Raw genomic sequence first — 16,810 nt, 5'->3', positions numbered from 1 at the left:
TGGTATTTCTGGCCTTGTGTATTGGGGAGTTCTTTTCAGAGACGTCTTAGAAGTAACTGGGATCTTGATTCACCAAGCAGAAAAAGAATTAAAGGATATGCAGAATTAAATAAAGTTGGGACTTACTAAGAAAAGGACAGTAGTGGATGTTAGTGTTTAATTCTTAAGAGAGAGTCACAGCTGAGTATGGCATTGTATGCCTGTACTCCAGATTCATTAGAAGCTAAAACTGAAGTAGGAGTTCAAGTCCATCTTAAGTAATGTTCCAAAATGATGTGGGATTCCTCTCTGTATGCTGTGATTACCATTAATGAATAAAGAAACTGCTTTGGACCTGTAGAATGCTGGGAGAAAGGAAGCTGAGCCAGAGAGAAGCCATGTAGCCCCGTTGGAAATAGACACTGGAACATTAGCCGGCAAGCCATAGCCATATGGTGATACACAGATTAATAAAAATGACTTAAATTAATATGTAAGAGTTAGCCAATAAGAAGCTTGAGCTAATGGGCCAGGCAGTGATTTAATTAATAGAGTTTCTGTGTGATTATTTCGGGGCTATGTAACTGGGAACTAACTTGCAGCCTCCTTACTACACCAAAATACTTTCTAAAAATAAAAGTGAAGCCCATGGTTGAAGATGAAACCCAGAGATAAAACACTGACTTACCATATGTAAGACCCAGGATCCATGCCCAAATAATGAAAGGGTGATGAGGTTTAATGTTCTACTGGAAACTACATATGTAATTTTTGTAGCCTTTGAAATGATTAAAGTGGACAATCTATTCCTACATTTATGTGATTATATAAAAAACTTTTCATATATTTCTTTTCTTTTATTTTTGGTTTTTTGAGACATGGTTTCTCTGTTTAATGGCCCTGAATTTCCTGGAACTAACTCTTGTAGACCAGGCTCACAGAGATCTGCCTGCCTCTGCCTCCCAAATGCTTGGATTAAAGGTGTGCACTACCACCACCTGCTTCCATATTTATTTCCTTCCAAAAGTTTTTTGTTTGTAAAACAGATTGTGAGGCAATTTGTGCAATGCTTTGTCTAGTTTTGAACAGAGACAAAACCAGGTGAGAAGTGTCATACAAATGAGTTGTTGGCCTAAAGGGTCCCATGGAGATGCTCAAACAGCCCAGGACTATGGATATTGGCCAGAACTATCTCTGAGACTTGAGGTATTCAGAATATGGTACCAATATATTGTTAGTACAGGGTTTATAAGTATAAAACAAACAAAAATGAAAACATACAAAATCACAACTTGTGGGGGATTGAATTACCTCACTAATTTTACAATAGATATCCTATAGATGCCTTGCTATTTCCCACAAGCAAAGAGGTTTTACAAAACAAAACTAGTGATTAACTCCCAGAATCCATTGTCTCACAAGAAGAATAGAGACTGTAAAATTTATGATGACAGGAAGTTACCAAACCTAGAGGTAGCACTCCACAAATTGACAGCAAGTCCTTATTGCTGAAGACAGCATCCATACAAGTCACTGAACATGGAAATCTTGATTTTTCATAGACATAGAACTTTTATCCCCATGTTCTAGTGTCTTTGATGTGGAATAACTACCAAAAAATAGCATAAACACCAATCTAACCATATAAACCTTTGATTCAGTCTGTCCTGACCAGAAAATATGCTAGGGCAATGACTGCACAAACCTTATAGTAGTAACTAACCCATGTCTGTTTTGGCTTAAGGTACTCCAATACTGAACCATACCTGACACTGCTTGACTCATCAAAAATCAGAGACTAGATATCCCAAAGACCTAGGGTGATACCAAATACTATTGTTCTAAAAATTCATCAGTAAAATGACTCCTAATCACATTCAGCTATATCCCTAGATGGTAATTTATTCAGCCTTCATCAGAGAAGTTTTCCAATGCAGTAGATGGGAACAAATACAAAGACTCATGGCCAGTCATAACACAGAGAGAAAGAGTACAAAGCTTAGAAAACACAGCTCTAAGTGGGATGTCTCCATCAAATCTAGCAAACTGCTACCACCAACAACTTAGGAATATACTGGGCTGTGAGAGTAACAACAGAATCCTAGGATCAGCAGCTCTTCTCCTTTACCCTCTGGCTGGATGGGAATCAGAGTAACAAGTGGATCTCACGGTTTTCAACAGCCAAGAATACACTCATGTATCATGACTATTTGAAACTATCTTCTAATTTTCTAAAGATGTAGAAATGGAGCTATAATTATGGAAAATGAGTAGGGAGATTTCCCAGGGAAACACAAAATAAAATAAGAACATAGGGGTAAAAATATGAGGGCCAACAAACACTTTTTTAATATTAACTATAAATATTCATGTTTTCAACTCTCTAAACCAAAGATACAGGTTAGTTGAATTGATTAAGAAACAAATCCCATCTTTCTGATGTATATAGATAAAGAAATAAGAAGGTATAATGCAAGCATGCAAAAATACTTTGAGTCTATGATAGTTATGGGTATGTGATGACAAAATTACTGTTTTCTGATGTGAAAGATTATCCATAATTTCTGCTTAGAGTTCATTAGAGTTCATTTTGTGGACATTTCAGTTATTATTGATGCATAACTGTGGTGAAATATATACACATAGAAACAACCTGTCAAGATCTACTTCAGAATATTACATAAGAGGAGAGTTATGTTGTCAAAGGTCAATTGAAATAGTGTAATAAATTTTTCAGTGACTAATTAATGAGTTCATTGACATGCTTCTCTTCTTGATGTTCAGTATTGTCTGTAATAAAGCATGCAACAAAAGAATGAGTCTTGTCTCTGTGTAGCAGATGGGACTCAGTGAATGAATACTGCTATGATGGTAGCATTCTAGTAGATTAGAACACTGAGATATCATAATATTCAACTTCATTTCAATAACTTTCCTACTTGAAGTAATCTGTGACTTTGGGTCACAGAAATTATTTCTGTAAACTAGAATCAGACAAACATTTTAATATACAAGTTTTGAAAGTTTTTGTCTCAGAGGCTGGAGTTTGGATTGTTGTAACCAGAATCAAACCTTACTTTCCCCTTCCTTGTCATGCTGTTCCATTATTGAGTATGTCTTCTGATTTTCTAACTATGTCACTGAATTGATAGGTTGACCAAGGATCTCTGGTCCAGACAGCTGCCATGTCCCTTGTGAGAACTAGACGATGTTGTACACTGGACCTGATCATGATGGTCTAACCAAGCTGAATAATACTAAACAATGGAAGGCAGACTTGTGCTAAGAATTATGCATGGCATCAGTCTGATGCCCACACTAGATGAAATTAAACATGAAAGGACAGGGTTGTGGAGAAGCATGTAGCCCAGCTGAGACTTCCTGAACACCTGGTCTTGCTGACAATTCTCAAACCACACTCACCTCACTTTGTCTTCACAAGACTTGAGTATACTCATGAATTCAACTTTGAAACATCTTCTATTAGTCAATCAGAGTTCCTCAGGAGTGCTAATTTTGGGGCCATTCCTAAGTTGACTTTTTACAAGGTTTATACTCACAATGACCATGTCCAGGCTCCAATCCTTCACAACTTTACTCATGCTCTATCCCTAAGCTGATTTGATATTCTTTTAATTTTTTGAAAACACATGCAACATTCTGATCACAGTTTCTCCTCCTTCATGCCCTCCCAGATCCTCCTTATCTCCACATCCATTCATCTCTAAGTGCTCCATCCCCCTTCTCCTCCCTTTCTTTAGAAAACAACTGGGATTCTAGGACAGTCTTGTTCTCTGTATGGTACCCAGATATTTAGTCATACTTGGAACCTTCAGCCCTGACGAATGGCAAATCTCAAAATCTAGTTCTGAAGTGGAAACATGTCAAAGTTTCTCATACTCAGCACTGAATGCCTCTGACAGCATTTGGGCTGGATATCATGTCTTGTTTCTTTTAGTTCATATAATTATCAAGGCTGACTACAACCATACTGCAACCTTCATGAACACCTCACATGCTCTATCTTTAGCTTGATTTTACTTCTTTGTACAGATTGTAATAAACTTTCAATTTCTTAATACTATCTATTCATTTTGACTTGAGTAATAGAAACTGAGATAGCATATAATAGAACTGCCCCAGACTCCAAATTATAATTTTAAGGAAGATGGTTAGGCACCAGTAGATTTTTAGAAATGGAGGTGACATAGGGTTAGGGCTATTAAAGAGTGAAATTAGGGAAATCTATTACACTCACACTGTAAAATTGCATGGTATGATCAAAGGTCCAGAAGAGAGGTGGGAAATTGTGTCTGCATGGAGCAGGTACTCCCTAGGGTGATTATGCAGGGTATCACCCCAGTTACAAACCAAGGGGTTCCAGGAAATTCCCACACTACTGTGAATACCAGTGAAATACACACTAAAACAAATGAGTACAGTAGAATTACAGGTTGAGAACAGATATTTTATTTTGCATTTCAGGAGCAGGGAGAAGGGCTATGATAGGCAAGAGCAGTATTTGTTCATTATTCTAATCCCAGTTTCTATGGGTAAGATGAATATTGGAAGGCTTAGGAACACATTGCAGGGGACAAACTCTTCTCCACTTTTGTACTTTCATGAGTGACCTCACAGATGACTTCGTTTTTAGATTTCCATGCATCTTCTGTCAAAGTCAAGAAGCTGGTAGCCAAGTACTTGTTGCCCTGTTTGGAAGGCTTACTTGTCTCCACACCCTGGGTGATAGTTGTACCATCTGCTTTCCAGGTCACTGCCAAATCACCAGGGTAAAAGTCACTGATCATACACACCAGTGTGGCCTTGCTGGTCTTGAGCTCCTCAGGAGAAGGTGGAAACAAGGTGACTGAAGGGTGAGATGTGGGCTGACCTGCAGGGTGAAGAAAGAAAAAGTCAGAAGAAATCTTGGTTTCCCAATAGAAATCCTAGAGGTAGTATTAGCATGTCCCAAGTTTAGTGACTGTATTTTAATGGAATACAGAAAGTGGGGTATATATTTCTTTCATATACTCCCTGTGTACCTAGGAATTATGTACTCCACATTTGTGCCACACTTCACTGGATTCTGACCTTCAACACAGACACCTAACCTTTATGTCCTGGCCCTTGTATCTTCTCTGCTTTTTATAGATGTCTACCATCCATCTGTCCCACTCTGAGGACAGTTATGACAGAAAACCTCTGCTCAGACTAAACTTTATAGTTAGGCATTTATTTTCATCCAAATCATGGCCCCTGGGTCTGTGATTTCTGCTCAGCAAAGTATCTATCTGCTTGAACTGTTTCTAATTCTGCAGAATGAGACAAGATTCCCCTTTCTGGATGTGGTGCTTTATTTTTATGCATCAGGACCAGATCTACATGAATACAGTTGCTCTGTTTTCTAAGCAGTGTCTTAGAGAGATCCAGGAACACAACTTCCCAGTCACACCTTCAGTCTCTCTTCTCTTGACTTCCTGTGTCCTGAGATCCCTTCCCTTTCTTGTTACTAAATTTCCTGAGTTCTAGATAGGTTACTGCTCTGTTCATTACTTTCCTGGAAGATTTGGAATCCTTTCTATCTCCTGCCTGTCTTATAAACTGGAACCCTCAGTTCTAATGGCTAGTTTATCTGAACTTTGACAAGTTATTTACCAGCCTCATTGTTGAGTGTCCTACAGTCGCCTAATTCACCTCTCTCTCTCTCTCTTTCTCTCTGCCTCTGTTCTTCCTTCTCAATAAGATAACAATTTACTTTACCACTCACAAATTTTACCAAAAAGATACACACTCATAGATAGTGGCACATGGAAGCACTTATCAGAGCAGTGGATACTGCAACAGAATGACAGACAGACCTTGAGAATTTATCTTTTTTGGTTCCCTGCCTACAAGATTAGACATGAAAGGTCACAGGGAACCATTTAAAGTGAGGCACAGAATCTAGAGAAGCAAGAGATTATGTACCTAGAGAGAAGCTGAAGCATGAAGTAGAATAGAGAATGAGAAATAGTCCAATGCAAAAATCATCTCAAACCTTGAAGATTACAGTAACAGAAGAAAAAAGGGTGACTTACCTAGGACGGTCAATTTGGTGCCTCCGCCGAACACCCAACACTGTGATATAGGCTCATGCAAAAACCCTACATGCACCTTACCCTACACTTTCAGCTGTGATGTATGTAGTCCTTGATGATTCTGGGTATGTGATGATCTTTCTGGAAGATCTTTCTTCCCAGGATCCCATTTGTCTTCTGAGATATACTTGCCAGAAAGTCATCCATAAAATTTCCACACCCTTTTAAAAAGAAGCTCTTTACAGGGTAAGAATTAATAGAGAGGATCCCTTGGTGACAGCTCAAGGAAGCAAGCATGAAATCTATGCAAAGTCTTGGGACCATTAACTCAGTCTCTGCACCTTCTGCCTGGCAAAGTATGAAGAGAGGGGTCTGAGGCCCTGCAGAATAAAACAGGTGGAGAACACACGTAACCATCGGCTTCATACACATCTCATCTTCCTTCATGTGGTGAAATCTTTACCAATAATACATTACTAAACACTGCAGGGTCATGTCATGTAGTCATTTAATGACAACTTGACTATTATATGACATGAAGAAATAATCAATAACTTCTTTTGAAGTTTGATATGATATCTGTACTTTCTCTTTGTAAACCCAGAAATATTATCATAGCTGACAAGATACAACTTCTGGAATGGGCTTTCTTAACATGATATAAGGGAGGAGTCTTATCAAAATCCAGGTGCAAGGATTGTTACAGGCTACTTGGTGGGAATGTGGGAACATTCCTATTTCTGAGTTTCCTAATTTTTGTGTTCAAATTTGTCAGTGAAATCTTGAAACAAAGGGATGAAGAAGTGAGTCTCTGAACAATATCTGGGTCTGGATGAGTGTTGGCACTGCTCCCATCAAGGGATATTTCTGTGAGAGTACCGAGGATCTTTACTTCCAACTATTGGGCACAGACTTTATCAGGCCATAGCAATGAAAAGCTGCCATGTGGCACAAATCCCACAGGTTCTTCCTAGTTCAGAAACGGGGATTTGGCGACCTGTGATTAAGCTTTATGTTGTCATCTGTCACTCTGCTTCATTGTTGAAGAATATTTCTAGCTATGAAGACTGTCATGTTGGACTGTCTGATCCACCAAAGTTCTTGATGTAGTCAGGGTTTATACAGATTATGAGCTATAGAGTCCCCATGTCTCAAACACAGTAAATATTTACTGACATGGACAGAGCCTGGACCACTGAAGGCTGCCAGCCAATTTCAAAGACTGTGGTTGATACTAAACTGAAGTACACACTAGTGTGCTTATGCACACGAGAGGATTTGAGCCAGTAAAGACCTAAGTCTACCCAAGGAACTGACATAAGTTTAACTCTCAGGTCACACACACTCTGTCTTCCTTGACCCACCTGACATGACCTTGAATAGTCTAAAATTTGACTCTGAAATCACTTCCTTTGAAACATTATTTGGCACCCTTCTGGGATCATTTTGGATCCATTATTTCTCATTGGATGCTGTTATTTTGTTTGAGTGATTATCCCACCTCGTGCCCAAATATAGAGGGCTATCAATGTTTTGAATTATATAATAAAATTTACTAAGTTCATTGCAAGATTTTATACATTTGAGGACTTGCTATATAATATTAATTGTTTAGCCTGAAACATGATAGTTTACCTGAGCTGTTTTCTAAATGAGTGTCCCTGCATGACAGGGATCAGACAACAGTGCAGAGCAAGGGAAATGTCACTTTTAGGGTGATACCCTCTGAATGTTTCCAAGGAAAACTAATTTATCACTGGGAACCTGATCCCACCTCCCCACATTGCAGATTCAATGATTCAAAATTGAATATATAATGAGAACAAATGGACAAGGCAGTACCTCTGATTAACTAATGATCTTTTATTGAATATTCAGTGGGTAAAAGAGAAGCCTGGATTCCCTAGTATAGAGAAGAGACTCCATTCTGGGTCCCCTAGCTCCACACTTCCCAGGCTCAGGAGAAGTCTGGGCTCCTAGCTACATTGTGCAGGGGACAAACTCTGCTCCAAAACATCCCCTTCATGAGAAACTTTGCAGGAAACGCTCTTGTAAGATCTCCACTGGTCTGCTGTCAAACTTAGATAGCTGCTGGCCATGTAGTTTTTGTTTTCTTTGGTGGATTTTGTAGTCTGCACACCCTGGGTGATAGGCACACCATCTGCTGCCCAAGCCACTGTTATAGTACGCGGGGAGAAGTCGTTGATCAGACACACCAGTGTGGCTTTGTTTGTCTGGAGCTCCTCAGGTGAAGGTGGAAACACCGTGATTTTGGGAGAAGATTTGGGCTGACCTGTGTGAATAAAAGAGGGGAATTATTTTTCACTGACTAGTCTGATCCGTACAAAGAAGATCTGAGGCTACTCTAGGATTTTAGCGACTCCTGCTTAGTTTGACCTGACCACTATATCCGTTACCCTGGCCATGTTCTGTAGGCTTTTTCTCCTCGGATGCAAGAGCATAACAGTCACTTGCTCACAGAAACAGTTTCCTTCCCTGAAGGTCAGAAAGTATTCTGAAACCCCCAGTTTGTCCCTCATTCCTGACCTCCAAAATTTTATATGCCATTTAAAGAATCTGACAATTTAAAAAAAAGAATCTGACAATGGAAACACAAGGCAGCATAACCCAGGATTAAGGGACTTTATAGACAGAATCCCAGATAATCTTGAGGTGACCAGGATTTGGTTACCCTGCTAATAAATACTGTCTCTGTGTCTATAGGACCTCAGTAGCTCAGTAAATGGTCAGATAACTGAAGACAATTACAAAATTACTCCTTCACTATGCTTGCGTGTTTCCCACTTTGTTAATCTAAGACCCTGGGAAGCTGCCCTTACATATCTAGATCCAACCCTTCAAACCCTAAGAAGATATTGTGGGCTCTGACAAAGTCCTAGTGCCCGTTCTTTGACCCAGTCCATGATTTCCAATGATTAATCTGTCTGAGAACAAGAATATAGCCCTTGACTCTGATCAGACCCTAAGTGAAGCCCATGAGATCACAACATATTTATTAGAATCTGAGGCCATCTGCTTCTGATCTGCTGGCCCTTCCTTCTGATTTCTCCTAATTGCCCATCTTCCCTAGTCACCATGAAGAAGGCTAAGGATTCAGTCCTTAAGTTAGGGGAGTGAAGATGAGAAGTTCTCAGAGAGAAAAAAACAGATCCTTCTAAGACAACACATGCTGGGCTGAATAGGAAGGAGAATTAAAGCCACTTACCTAGGACAGTGAGCTGGGTTCCGCCGCCGAAAACATACCACAGTGACTGAGACTCAAACCAAAACCTGTGGGGCCAGCACCTGGGCCTGTTCTCTGGCAGCTGGGCTGGGTCAAAACATTAGCTGGCTCTAATGGGTGGAGCTGTGACCTCACTTGAGGATAGGTGGATGGTAATCCTTCCAAATGCTTGTGTTCTTCTCAGGCAGGGACTCCCATGGAGTTGCTTCCACACCATGTGTACCTGATATTACCAATCATGACAGCAATATAGAAGATCACAAAGAAATCTTGAGTGGAACATTATTTCAGGTGACTTTGTTGAGTGACATAAAGTCCAGTTGTTTTAGCCTTATTTTACAGACTGAGATGCAGTTCCTCACGAATTTGTATAGTCCCAATTAGTCACCTTCTTTGGAACCAAGGACACAGGACCACTCTTGCCTTATGAAACTTCCCCAGAGAGAATTTCCTTCGATTTTCTACTTACAGAGATATAGCTCATGTGCACTTCATTCTTATGTGGTTTCTCAGAATACAGGATCTGTTCACCATTCTATTTATCCTTACACACACATACACACCTATCTTTGTATATACATACACCCAAGAACCCAAAGAATGACTACAAAGCACATTCTATTTGTTTTTTTTTTTTTTTTTTTTTTGGAACATGAGTAGGCTACTCTGACTGTCACCTTCATAGTTTCCTAGAACTTCTTGCACAAAAGACAAAAATAACCTACTCTCAAACAATTCTATAGTTCAACACCGTCTCTTGTGTCTCAAAGAACCCTTTCTTTCCCATCATTTTCCTCTACTTTGTTTTTGAAACTTCCAACATTCTATTATCTTTCCTTTCCCTTTGATCAGCACACACTGTTCATTCTAAGACTATCATCAGCGTAGTGCCTGCCCTGTCCTCTTTGTTATTACTGAATATGACTTGCATTGTGCACTATGCAAAGCCACCCAGAAATCTGTGATTGTCCTATTCTTTCTTTTTGCTACTAATTCAGAAATATTATTTCTTCATGAATGTTCTATAGGAACCTTTTTTTTTTCAGGTGGAAGAACAGCAAGCTTTACTTTGCCAAGAGCTAAAGCCTTTTTTATTTTATTTTTTTTAGTTGTTGCAAAAAAAAAAATTCCACCTCCTCCCCGTTTCCCATTTACTTCCCCCTCCTCGCACACATCGCCCCCTCCCCCCACTCCCCTATCCCCCCCCCACTCCATTCCCCCTCCCTCTCGAGAATAAAGAGCAGTCCAGATTCCCTGCCCTGCGGAAGGTCCAAGGTCCTCCCACTTCTATCCAGGACCAGGAAGGTGAGTTGATTCAATGAGATGAAAATATTCCTGGATGACTTCCATTTGGATGCTCTATAGGAACCTTAAATTCAATATTTCCCAACCAAATATTTCCCTGAAAATTGATCCTTTGTAATGCCCTTTTGGCAATTTCTTTCTAGTATAGAGCTGGAAGTCATCCTGGAATATTTTCATCTCATTGAATCAACATAATTTTTGTTAGCCTACACAGTACAACATGCCACTAAAATATTCAAAACACAATGACTAACACCCAGCTCACATCAAAGACTCACGTTGACAAGAATCCTTAGGTTTTGTTGAAATTAATAAAAAAACTTCATGAATATGTATGCTTATGGGCTTTCTCTGTGTAAATTTAGTGCCCTTAGAGACCAGAAGAAGGTGTCAGATATTCTGGAGCTAGGATTATTGGCCATTGTTATACACCCCAGTGTGGCTCCTGGAAACTAAACTTGGATCTTCTGTCAGAGTAGTACACTTCCTTAATCACTGAGCCATCTCTTCAGCTCTCCAAGATTATTACTTTACAATAGAAGATTATTCAGTGTGTTGAGGCTGCCATTTTATTTTTTTTCCTTCTTGTCCTCTACTGTCAACTCCATCAACGTGACAATTGCCACTGGTTAAAGACTGGTACATACATAAGGTATTTTTAAATATATTACCAGCATAAACCTAACCCTTGTTTCTTAGTAAGAAAAGCAAGCATTCTTCCTTTAATATTGGAAGGAAACTTTCCCAGTCAGTAATTCTTTTAAAAATTACATATTTTTATCCATACTTAAGGTATAACATTTGAGTCAAAAACAAGGATAAACTTCAAGTTATTCTTTCATCATTTACAATAGGTCACAGATTCTGGATAGTCAGATCTACTGAAATAGGCTTGGGGATACAAATTTTTGGTAAAATTCTAGTCAATCAACAGAGAAACCTGAAGGAATGAGTTAAGGAGTCATTGAACTAACATGAGAAGGAAGTGACTGAATGCAAAAGCAACTTATAAAGTCTACACAATTTTCTGATATATAAGTGACCATAATTTAGACACCACAAAGGGATCCATTTATGACTCAATAACATTATAGAAAATGCTCCAGAAATAAACAACATAGAATGTCATATAAACATGTTTTGCATTGTGACTAAACTACTTGGCTTTTTAACTTAGAGGTGAGTTATCAGAGTATAATCTTGTTCCTTGATGAAAATGCTGAGTATTGTCAGATAATTTTCTTTTTAAATTAATTATATACTGCATCAAAATTGCAGTCATCACAAAAAAGTGGACTTCTTGAGAAACAGGGAGTTAATTATAAATCAAGCAGTAAGAGCAAGGGAGAATAGGAAAGACTGGTTGGTACATGGTCCAACAAGACAGTGTTGGTCCTGATTAAATGAAGAAGGGTATAGGAGAGAAAAGTATGATATGAAGGGACATCTAACATTATAGACCTTCTGAAACATCATCTGGAAACATACTTCTAAAGAAGTTCCATAAAATATGCACATATATGAAAGGAATTTAAATAGTTATCAGGTATTGTGGTGGTGGGGATAAGACAGCGTCCAAACTAGATATAGTATGCCTCAGAGTAAAATTCCCTGTACTAGTAATTTACTATATTTTGTTGAATCATTGGTGAAAGACCTCCTATCCCCTCTGCAACATTTCAGGTTTTTGCCAAAGCTATTGGTTCTTCTCTATAACCTGATGGTAAACTTTTATCACTGAAGTCAATGATATCTTATGTCATTGAACACAAGAAAGTTGAGTTGGTGCTTCATCTCTATTGATTAGCACTCTTTATATTGGAAGGTATGCTGCAAGATACCAGGGGAAAAAGATAATCACCAACATAACTTAATTACAAACAATATGGCATACAACAGCAACCTGCTTGTGATATATACTGATGCTATAGAGGTCCAGATGCTATGGTAATACCAACTATCCTGGTTCGACTTAGCACTTACTCAATGAGATGAAATTCATATCTGGAATTACAAAGTGGCCAAGATCCTGAGGTTACATAGGTCATGAGTCTAGGGGAAAATCTACTAGTATTATTTTGTTAAAGGAACAACAATAAGAAGAAGTCTTTGCAATTGATAACTACTGGCAAAGAGAAAATGAGCTTTCTCTAAGGGAGTGACAGTGAGTATATCATTCACCCACAAAGCAAGCCCCAGCAGCAGAATGTGGCATAAAGTTAACATCTATTAAAGTTCTTTTATTATTATTGAAACATAATTATAACAGTTCATTAAAATTACATTTCTGAAAAATCTGGAAACATCAGAAAATCTGTTCAAAATTACAACTGTAGTGCACTGAATAATTCTAATTTCATTCTTTTCATTATTTAAATATATTTTAATGATATTCTTTCCCCTACCCCAAATATTCTCAGATCCTCCCCACATCCTTACCTACCCAATTTTACGTTATTTTCTGCTTAAGAAAAAATACAAAAACAAAAGCAAGCAAATAAACCATTAAGGCAAAAATACTACAACAAAAAAGCATACAAAAACCATGAAGTCCATTTTGTGTTGACCAGTGGTTTTTGTATTTTGTTATTACTGTCATTAATAATAATGTTAAGCTCACCCTTCCTGCTTATACACATTTGGTTACAGTTTTCATTATGGTCCCTGCTTAAGAATAATTTGTAGAGTGGAATTGTACCATGAAGATATCAACATGTATTTTAAAACTCACTGCTATTCCTGAAATTGCTGTGAATTTATATTCTCTAGACATTCCTTAAGATTGCAAATTTCTTCCATGAAGTTCTGGTAATTCTTACTTTAAATCTGAACACTTTAATTCTCCCTCCTTAGGGATCTTGGACTTGGGATATTATAAGTGTTCCTTCCCATCTCCAGGCTGTGTTCTAGGCATAGTGTCTGTTCATTGACTTCTTTGGTCTCTACCTCTATCCTTGGTATGGGAGTTCCTTCTCTTTGTGTGCTGCTTTCATTGGTTAATGAATAAAGAAACTGCCTTGGCATAGCTGATAGGGTAGAACTTAGGTAGGCGGAGAAGACAGAACTGAATACTGGGAGGAAGAAAGCAGAGTCAGAGAGATGCCATGGATCCACAGCTGGAGGTAGATGTGCTGAAACTTTTCTGGTAGGCCACCACCTCATGGTGATACATAGATTGATAGAAATGGGTTAAACTAATATGTAAGAGTTAGCCAATAAGAAGTTAAAGCTAATGGCCAAGTAGTGTTTTAATTAATACAGTTTCTGTGTGGTTATTTCGGATGTAAGCTAGCCGGGCGGCCGGGACAAACAAGCCGCCCCTCCTTGCAACACGTTCTCAAATACGACCTTATAGTTTGCTATTGGAACCACCTTTTCTAAGACACAATTCAATTTTGCTGGTCTCCTGTTGTACTGGGTGGTTTTGTGTCAACTTGACACCAGGTTGAGTCATCAGAAAGGAAGGAACCTCAGTTGAGAAAATGCCTGTATGTTGTAGGGCATTTTCTCAATTAGTAATAAATGTGGGGGGATCCAGCCCATTGTGGGTGGAGCCTTCCTTGGAGTGGAGAGCCTAGGTTCTGAAAGAAAGCAGGCTGAGCAAGTCATGGGAAGTAAACCAGTAAACAGACCCCTCCATGGCCTCTGTATCAACTCCTGCCTCCAGCATCCTGCACTTTTGAGTTCCTGTCTGACTTACTTCAGTGATGAATAGCAATATAGAATATGAAATGAATAAACTCTTTGCTCTCCAATTTGCTCTTTGGTCATGGTGTTTGTTGCAGCAATAGAACCATAAGACACCTACATTAATCCTTCTGATGCCTTTCTCATACCTCAAACAAAGGTTAGAACTTTAGACCTTTTGATCCTCTGTCTCTGCCCAATAGCTCAGTTCTCTACTGAGTGCCCCATTCTACCTATTTCAATTATTGTTGTACTCAAAATATGTGATGCTAGCACTATTTTTTCCTTTATTGCTCCTAAAATGGACAGTGGGTCTTACTCTTCAACTGGAAAAAGTCCCTTTGGTTCAGATGCTATATTATACTCTATATTATCTCTGTATTATATACTCTATATTATCAGGCCTTAACCCCAGTAACTGTTTATGAATACCCTAGTGACTGAAATTTGTATCCTCGGAGCAGGGCAAGGCAAGCACTATTACTTGCCTATAGCCTGTCTTTCCCAAAATATTAGACAGTAATGGTAATGTAACTACATGTTAGCGTACATGTCTATCGTGTGCCCTGCCTTGTGTTCCATATCTGTTACCTTTCTTCAGAAAAAAAAAACATATTAATATAACATTTTTTGGCAATTCTCAGATGGTGAATTCCTGGGAGTAATGGTACTACCAAAAGATACAGTGACTGTTAAGAGCTCTGTGGCCATTGGCACCTGTACTACATGCAGCCCAATGAAGATAAATTTCTTCTGTATCTGTATTTCAAACCCATAGCTTGCCAGAATCCATGGCTAGCAAATATAATGGTAGTGCCTAGCTCACAGGAAATAGGTGAAAGAAGATGGGCAAGAGGAAGATAGAAGAGAAATCACGAGGTTGGGTGGTGAGGGGAGAGGGGAGAGAAGAAAAAGCAAGCAAGAAACAAGAGAGGAAAGGACAGATGAGGGGGGGTGAGTGGAAGAAAAGAACAGAAACATCCTGTGCAGCAGCAGACACAACTCCTACTCTTATGTTGTTTTTTGTTTTTGTTTTGTTTTTCGAGACAGGGTTTCTCTGTGGTTTTGGAGCCTGTCCTGGAACTAGCTCTTGTAGACCAGGCTGGTCTCGAACTCACAGAGATCCGCCTGCCTCTGCCTGCTGAGTTCTGGGATTAAAGGCGTGTGCCACCACCGCCCGGCCCCTTTGTTGTGAATCTGTCTTTCAGTTTTGTGGTTTCCTTTTGCTCAGAAGATTCAGATATATGAAATACTATCACAAGTTGATGAGATTTGAAACCAAGATTACTAATATTACAACATGATAGTAAAAACCAAAGTTATTGTAAACAAATCTACAATTAGCAAAAAGGCAACACTAAGCCAGCATCTACCCATACATTACTCTCAGTCTGGTCCTTCTCATCCTCTCCAAGGTTACCACATTACCTCTTCTCTACTGGCCTTTCCCTGACTGAAGCTCACATACCTGTTCTCCAAGCTCTGAAGACTGAGTAACTGCTTCCTGCCCATGCTCCTAGGCACACATCCTGCTTCAATGTGCTCTCAACTGGCTCAAAGCCTCATTTTTGAGAGCCACACTCCCCACTTGCCCAAGCTAGGCTTCATCTGTGGTCAGGACCACTGTTACCTCTGACCTAACTGGTGAGCAAGATTTCTGAAGGAGATTCCACTGGCTTGTTGGTTATGGCTGCCCAAGTGCACAGAGGTCCACATGGCTCATGGCCCCACCCTCAGCCTGCCCCTCCAGGCATTGTGGTTAATATTCTCTAGAGGTCTGTTTTGGGGTGTGTGGGGGTGGGTAAAAAACTGTCCTATTGTGGTCAGGATCCAGAGCTGAACTTCTGTCCTGCACAGCAGCCAGACCGGTCTTATCCCCAGGGACCTGAGTAGAACAAAGCTGACCAGCATGGTTTTCTGGTTCTCCATGGGATACTCCAGAGTTATGAGGCCTCTCTCAGGTGCCCAGAAGTTGCAATGTGTTCACACATGAGTCTTGAGAAGACAAGAGTCACTGAAAGCTTGAGCTCAGAGTCCTGGATTTCTCAAATCAGGCTCTAAGTGAGTACTCTCCATTCAGGTGAAGTATTATCAAGCCTTCATTGTATAGAATGACTCAATCTGTTCAGATACTGTCTGGCCCTCTCATGAGTCAAACAAGAGTCCAGCAGACTGTGACTTTATAAAGCTCAGGGGAGCAGTAATAGTGAGATTATGCTGAATCTATTAGCTCCAGACCATTGTGTGATATTTTACTTGCTTGGAGATCAGAGGGAGGAGCTAGCCACTAGCTGTCCATAGAAGCTGGACAATGGTGCCACAAGCCTTTAATCCCAACACTCGGTAGGTAGAGCCTAGAAGTAATAAGCTGGGCTGGAGGAGGATCTTGGATCTTTGGACAGAGGAAGTACACAGGTAAAAAGGAACTAGTGACTGCTCCCAGTTCTGTCATAGTCCAGGTTTTTAGCCCAATATCTGACTCCTGGTTTTTATTGATTAAGATTAACTCGGTTAAGAG

At 39.5% G+C, this 16,810-nt stretch overlaps 1 protein-coding gene and 1 gene segment (V, D, J or C); both read right to left on the bottom strand.

The window, feature by feature from the left end:
• Positions 1-4,426: 4,426 nt before the first annotated feature.
• LOC121464736 overlaps positions 4,427-16,810 on the bottom strand; it is a 994,671-nt gene continuing 982,287 nt past the window's right edge. Inside the window, 2 exon segments of the V gene segment in view lie at positions 4,427-4,870; positions 6,057-6,094. Of these exon segments, the coding sequence occupies positions 4,554-4,870; positions 6,057-6,094 (355 nt within the window).
• The window catches only part of LOC121464737 (immunoglobulin lambda-1 light chain-like), an 840,936-nt gene continuing 832,021 nt past the window's right edge, over positions 7,896-16,810 (bottom strand). For 4 of the 7 annotated variants that reach the window (XM_041677785.1, XM_041677787.1, XM_041677783.1 and 1 more), the window contains exons 3-4: positions 9,283-9,320; positions 7,896-8,349 (exon numbers count right to left, since the gene is read on the bottom strand). In XM_041677785.1, the coding sequence (XP_041533719.1) occupies positions 8,033-8,349; positions 9,283-9,320 (355 nt within the window). In that variant the 3' untranslated portion in view covers positions 7,896-8,032. Of the gene's footprint in view, positions 8,350-9,282; positions 9,524-15,760; positions 15,978-16,810 lie in introns of those variants that run through there. The other 3 variants (XR_005976550.1, XM_041677786.1, XM_041677781.1) reach the window with 3 other exon arrangements.

Source organism: Microtus oregoni, unplaced genomic scaffold (assembly GCF_018167655.1).
Source record: "Microtus oregoni isolate MIOR12 unplaced genomic scaffold, Mior012 000029F_ref0000214, whole genome shotgun sequence".
In the NCBI taxonomy this organism is placed as follows: domain Eukaryota; kingdom Metazoa; phylum Chordata; class Mammalia; order Rodentia; family Cricetidae; genus Microtus; species Microtus oregoni.
Note: the sequence above shows the minus strand (reverse complement) of the source record. Positions and strands in the feature narration are given on the sequence as shown.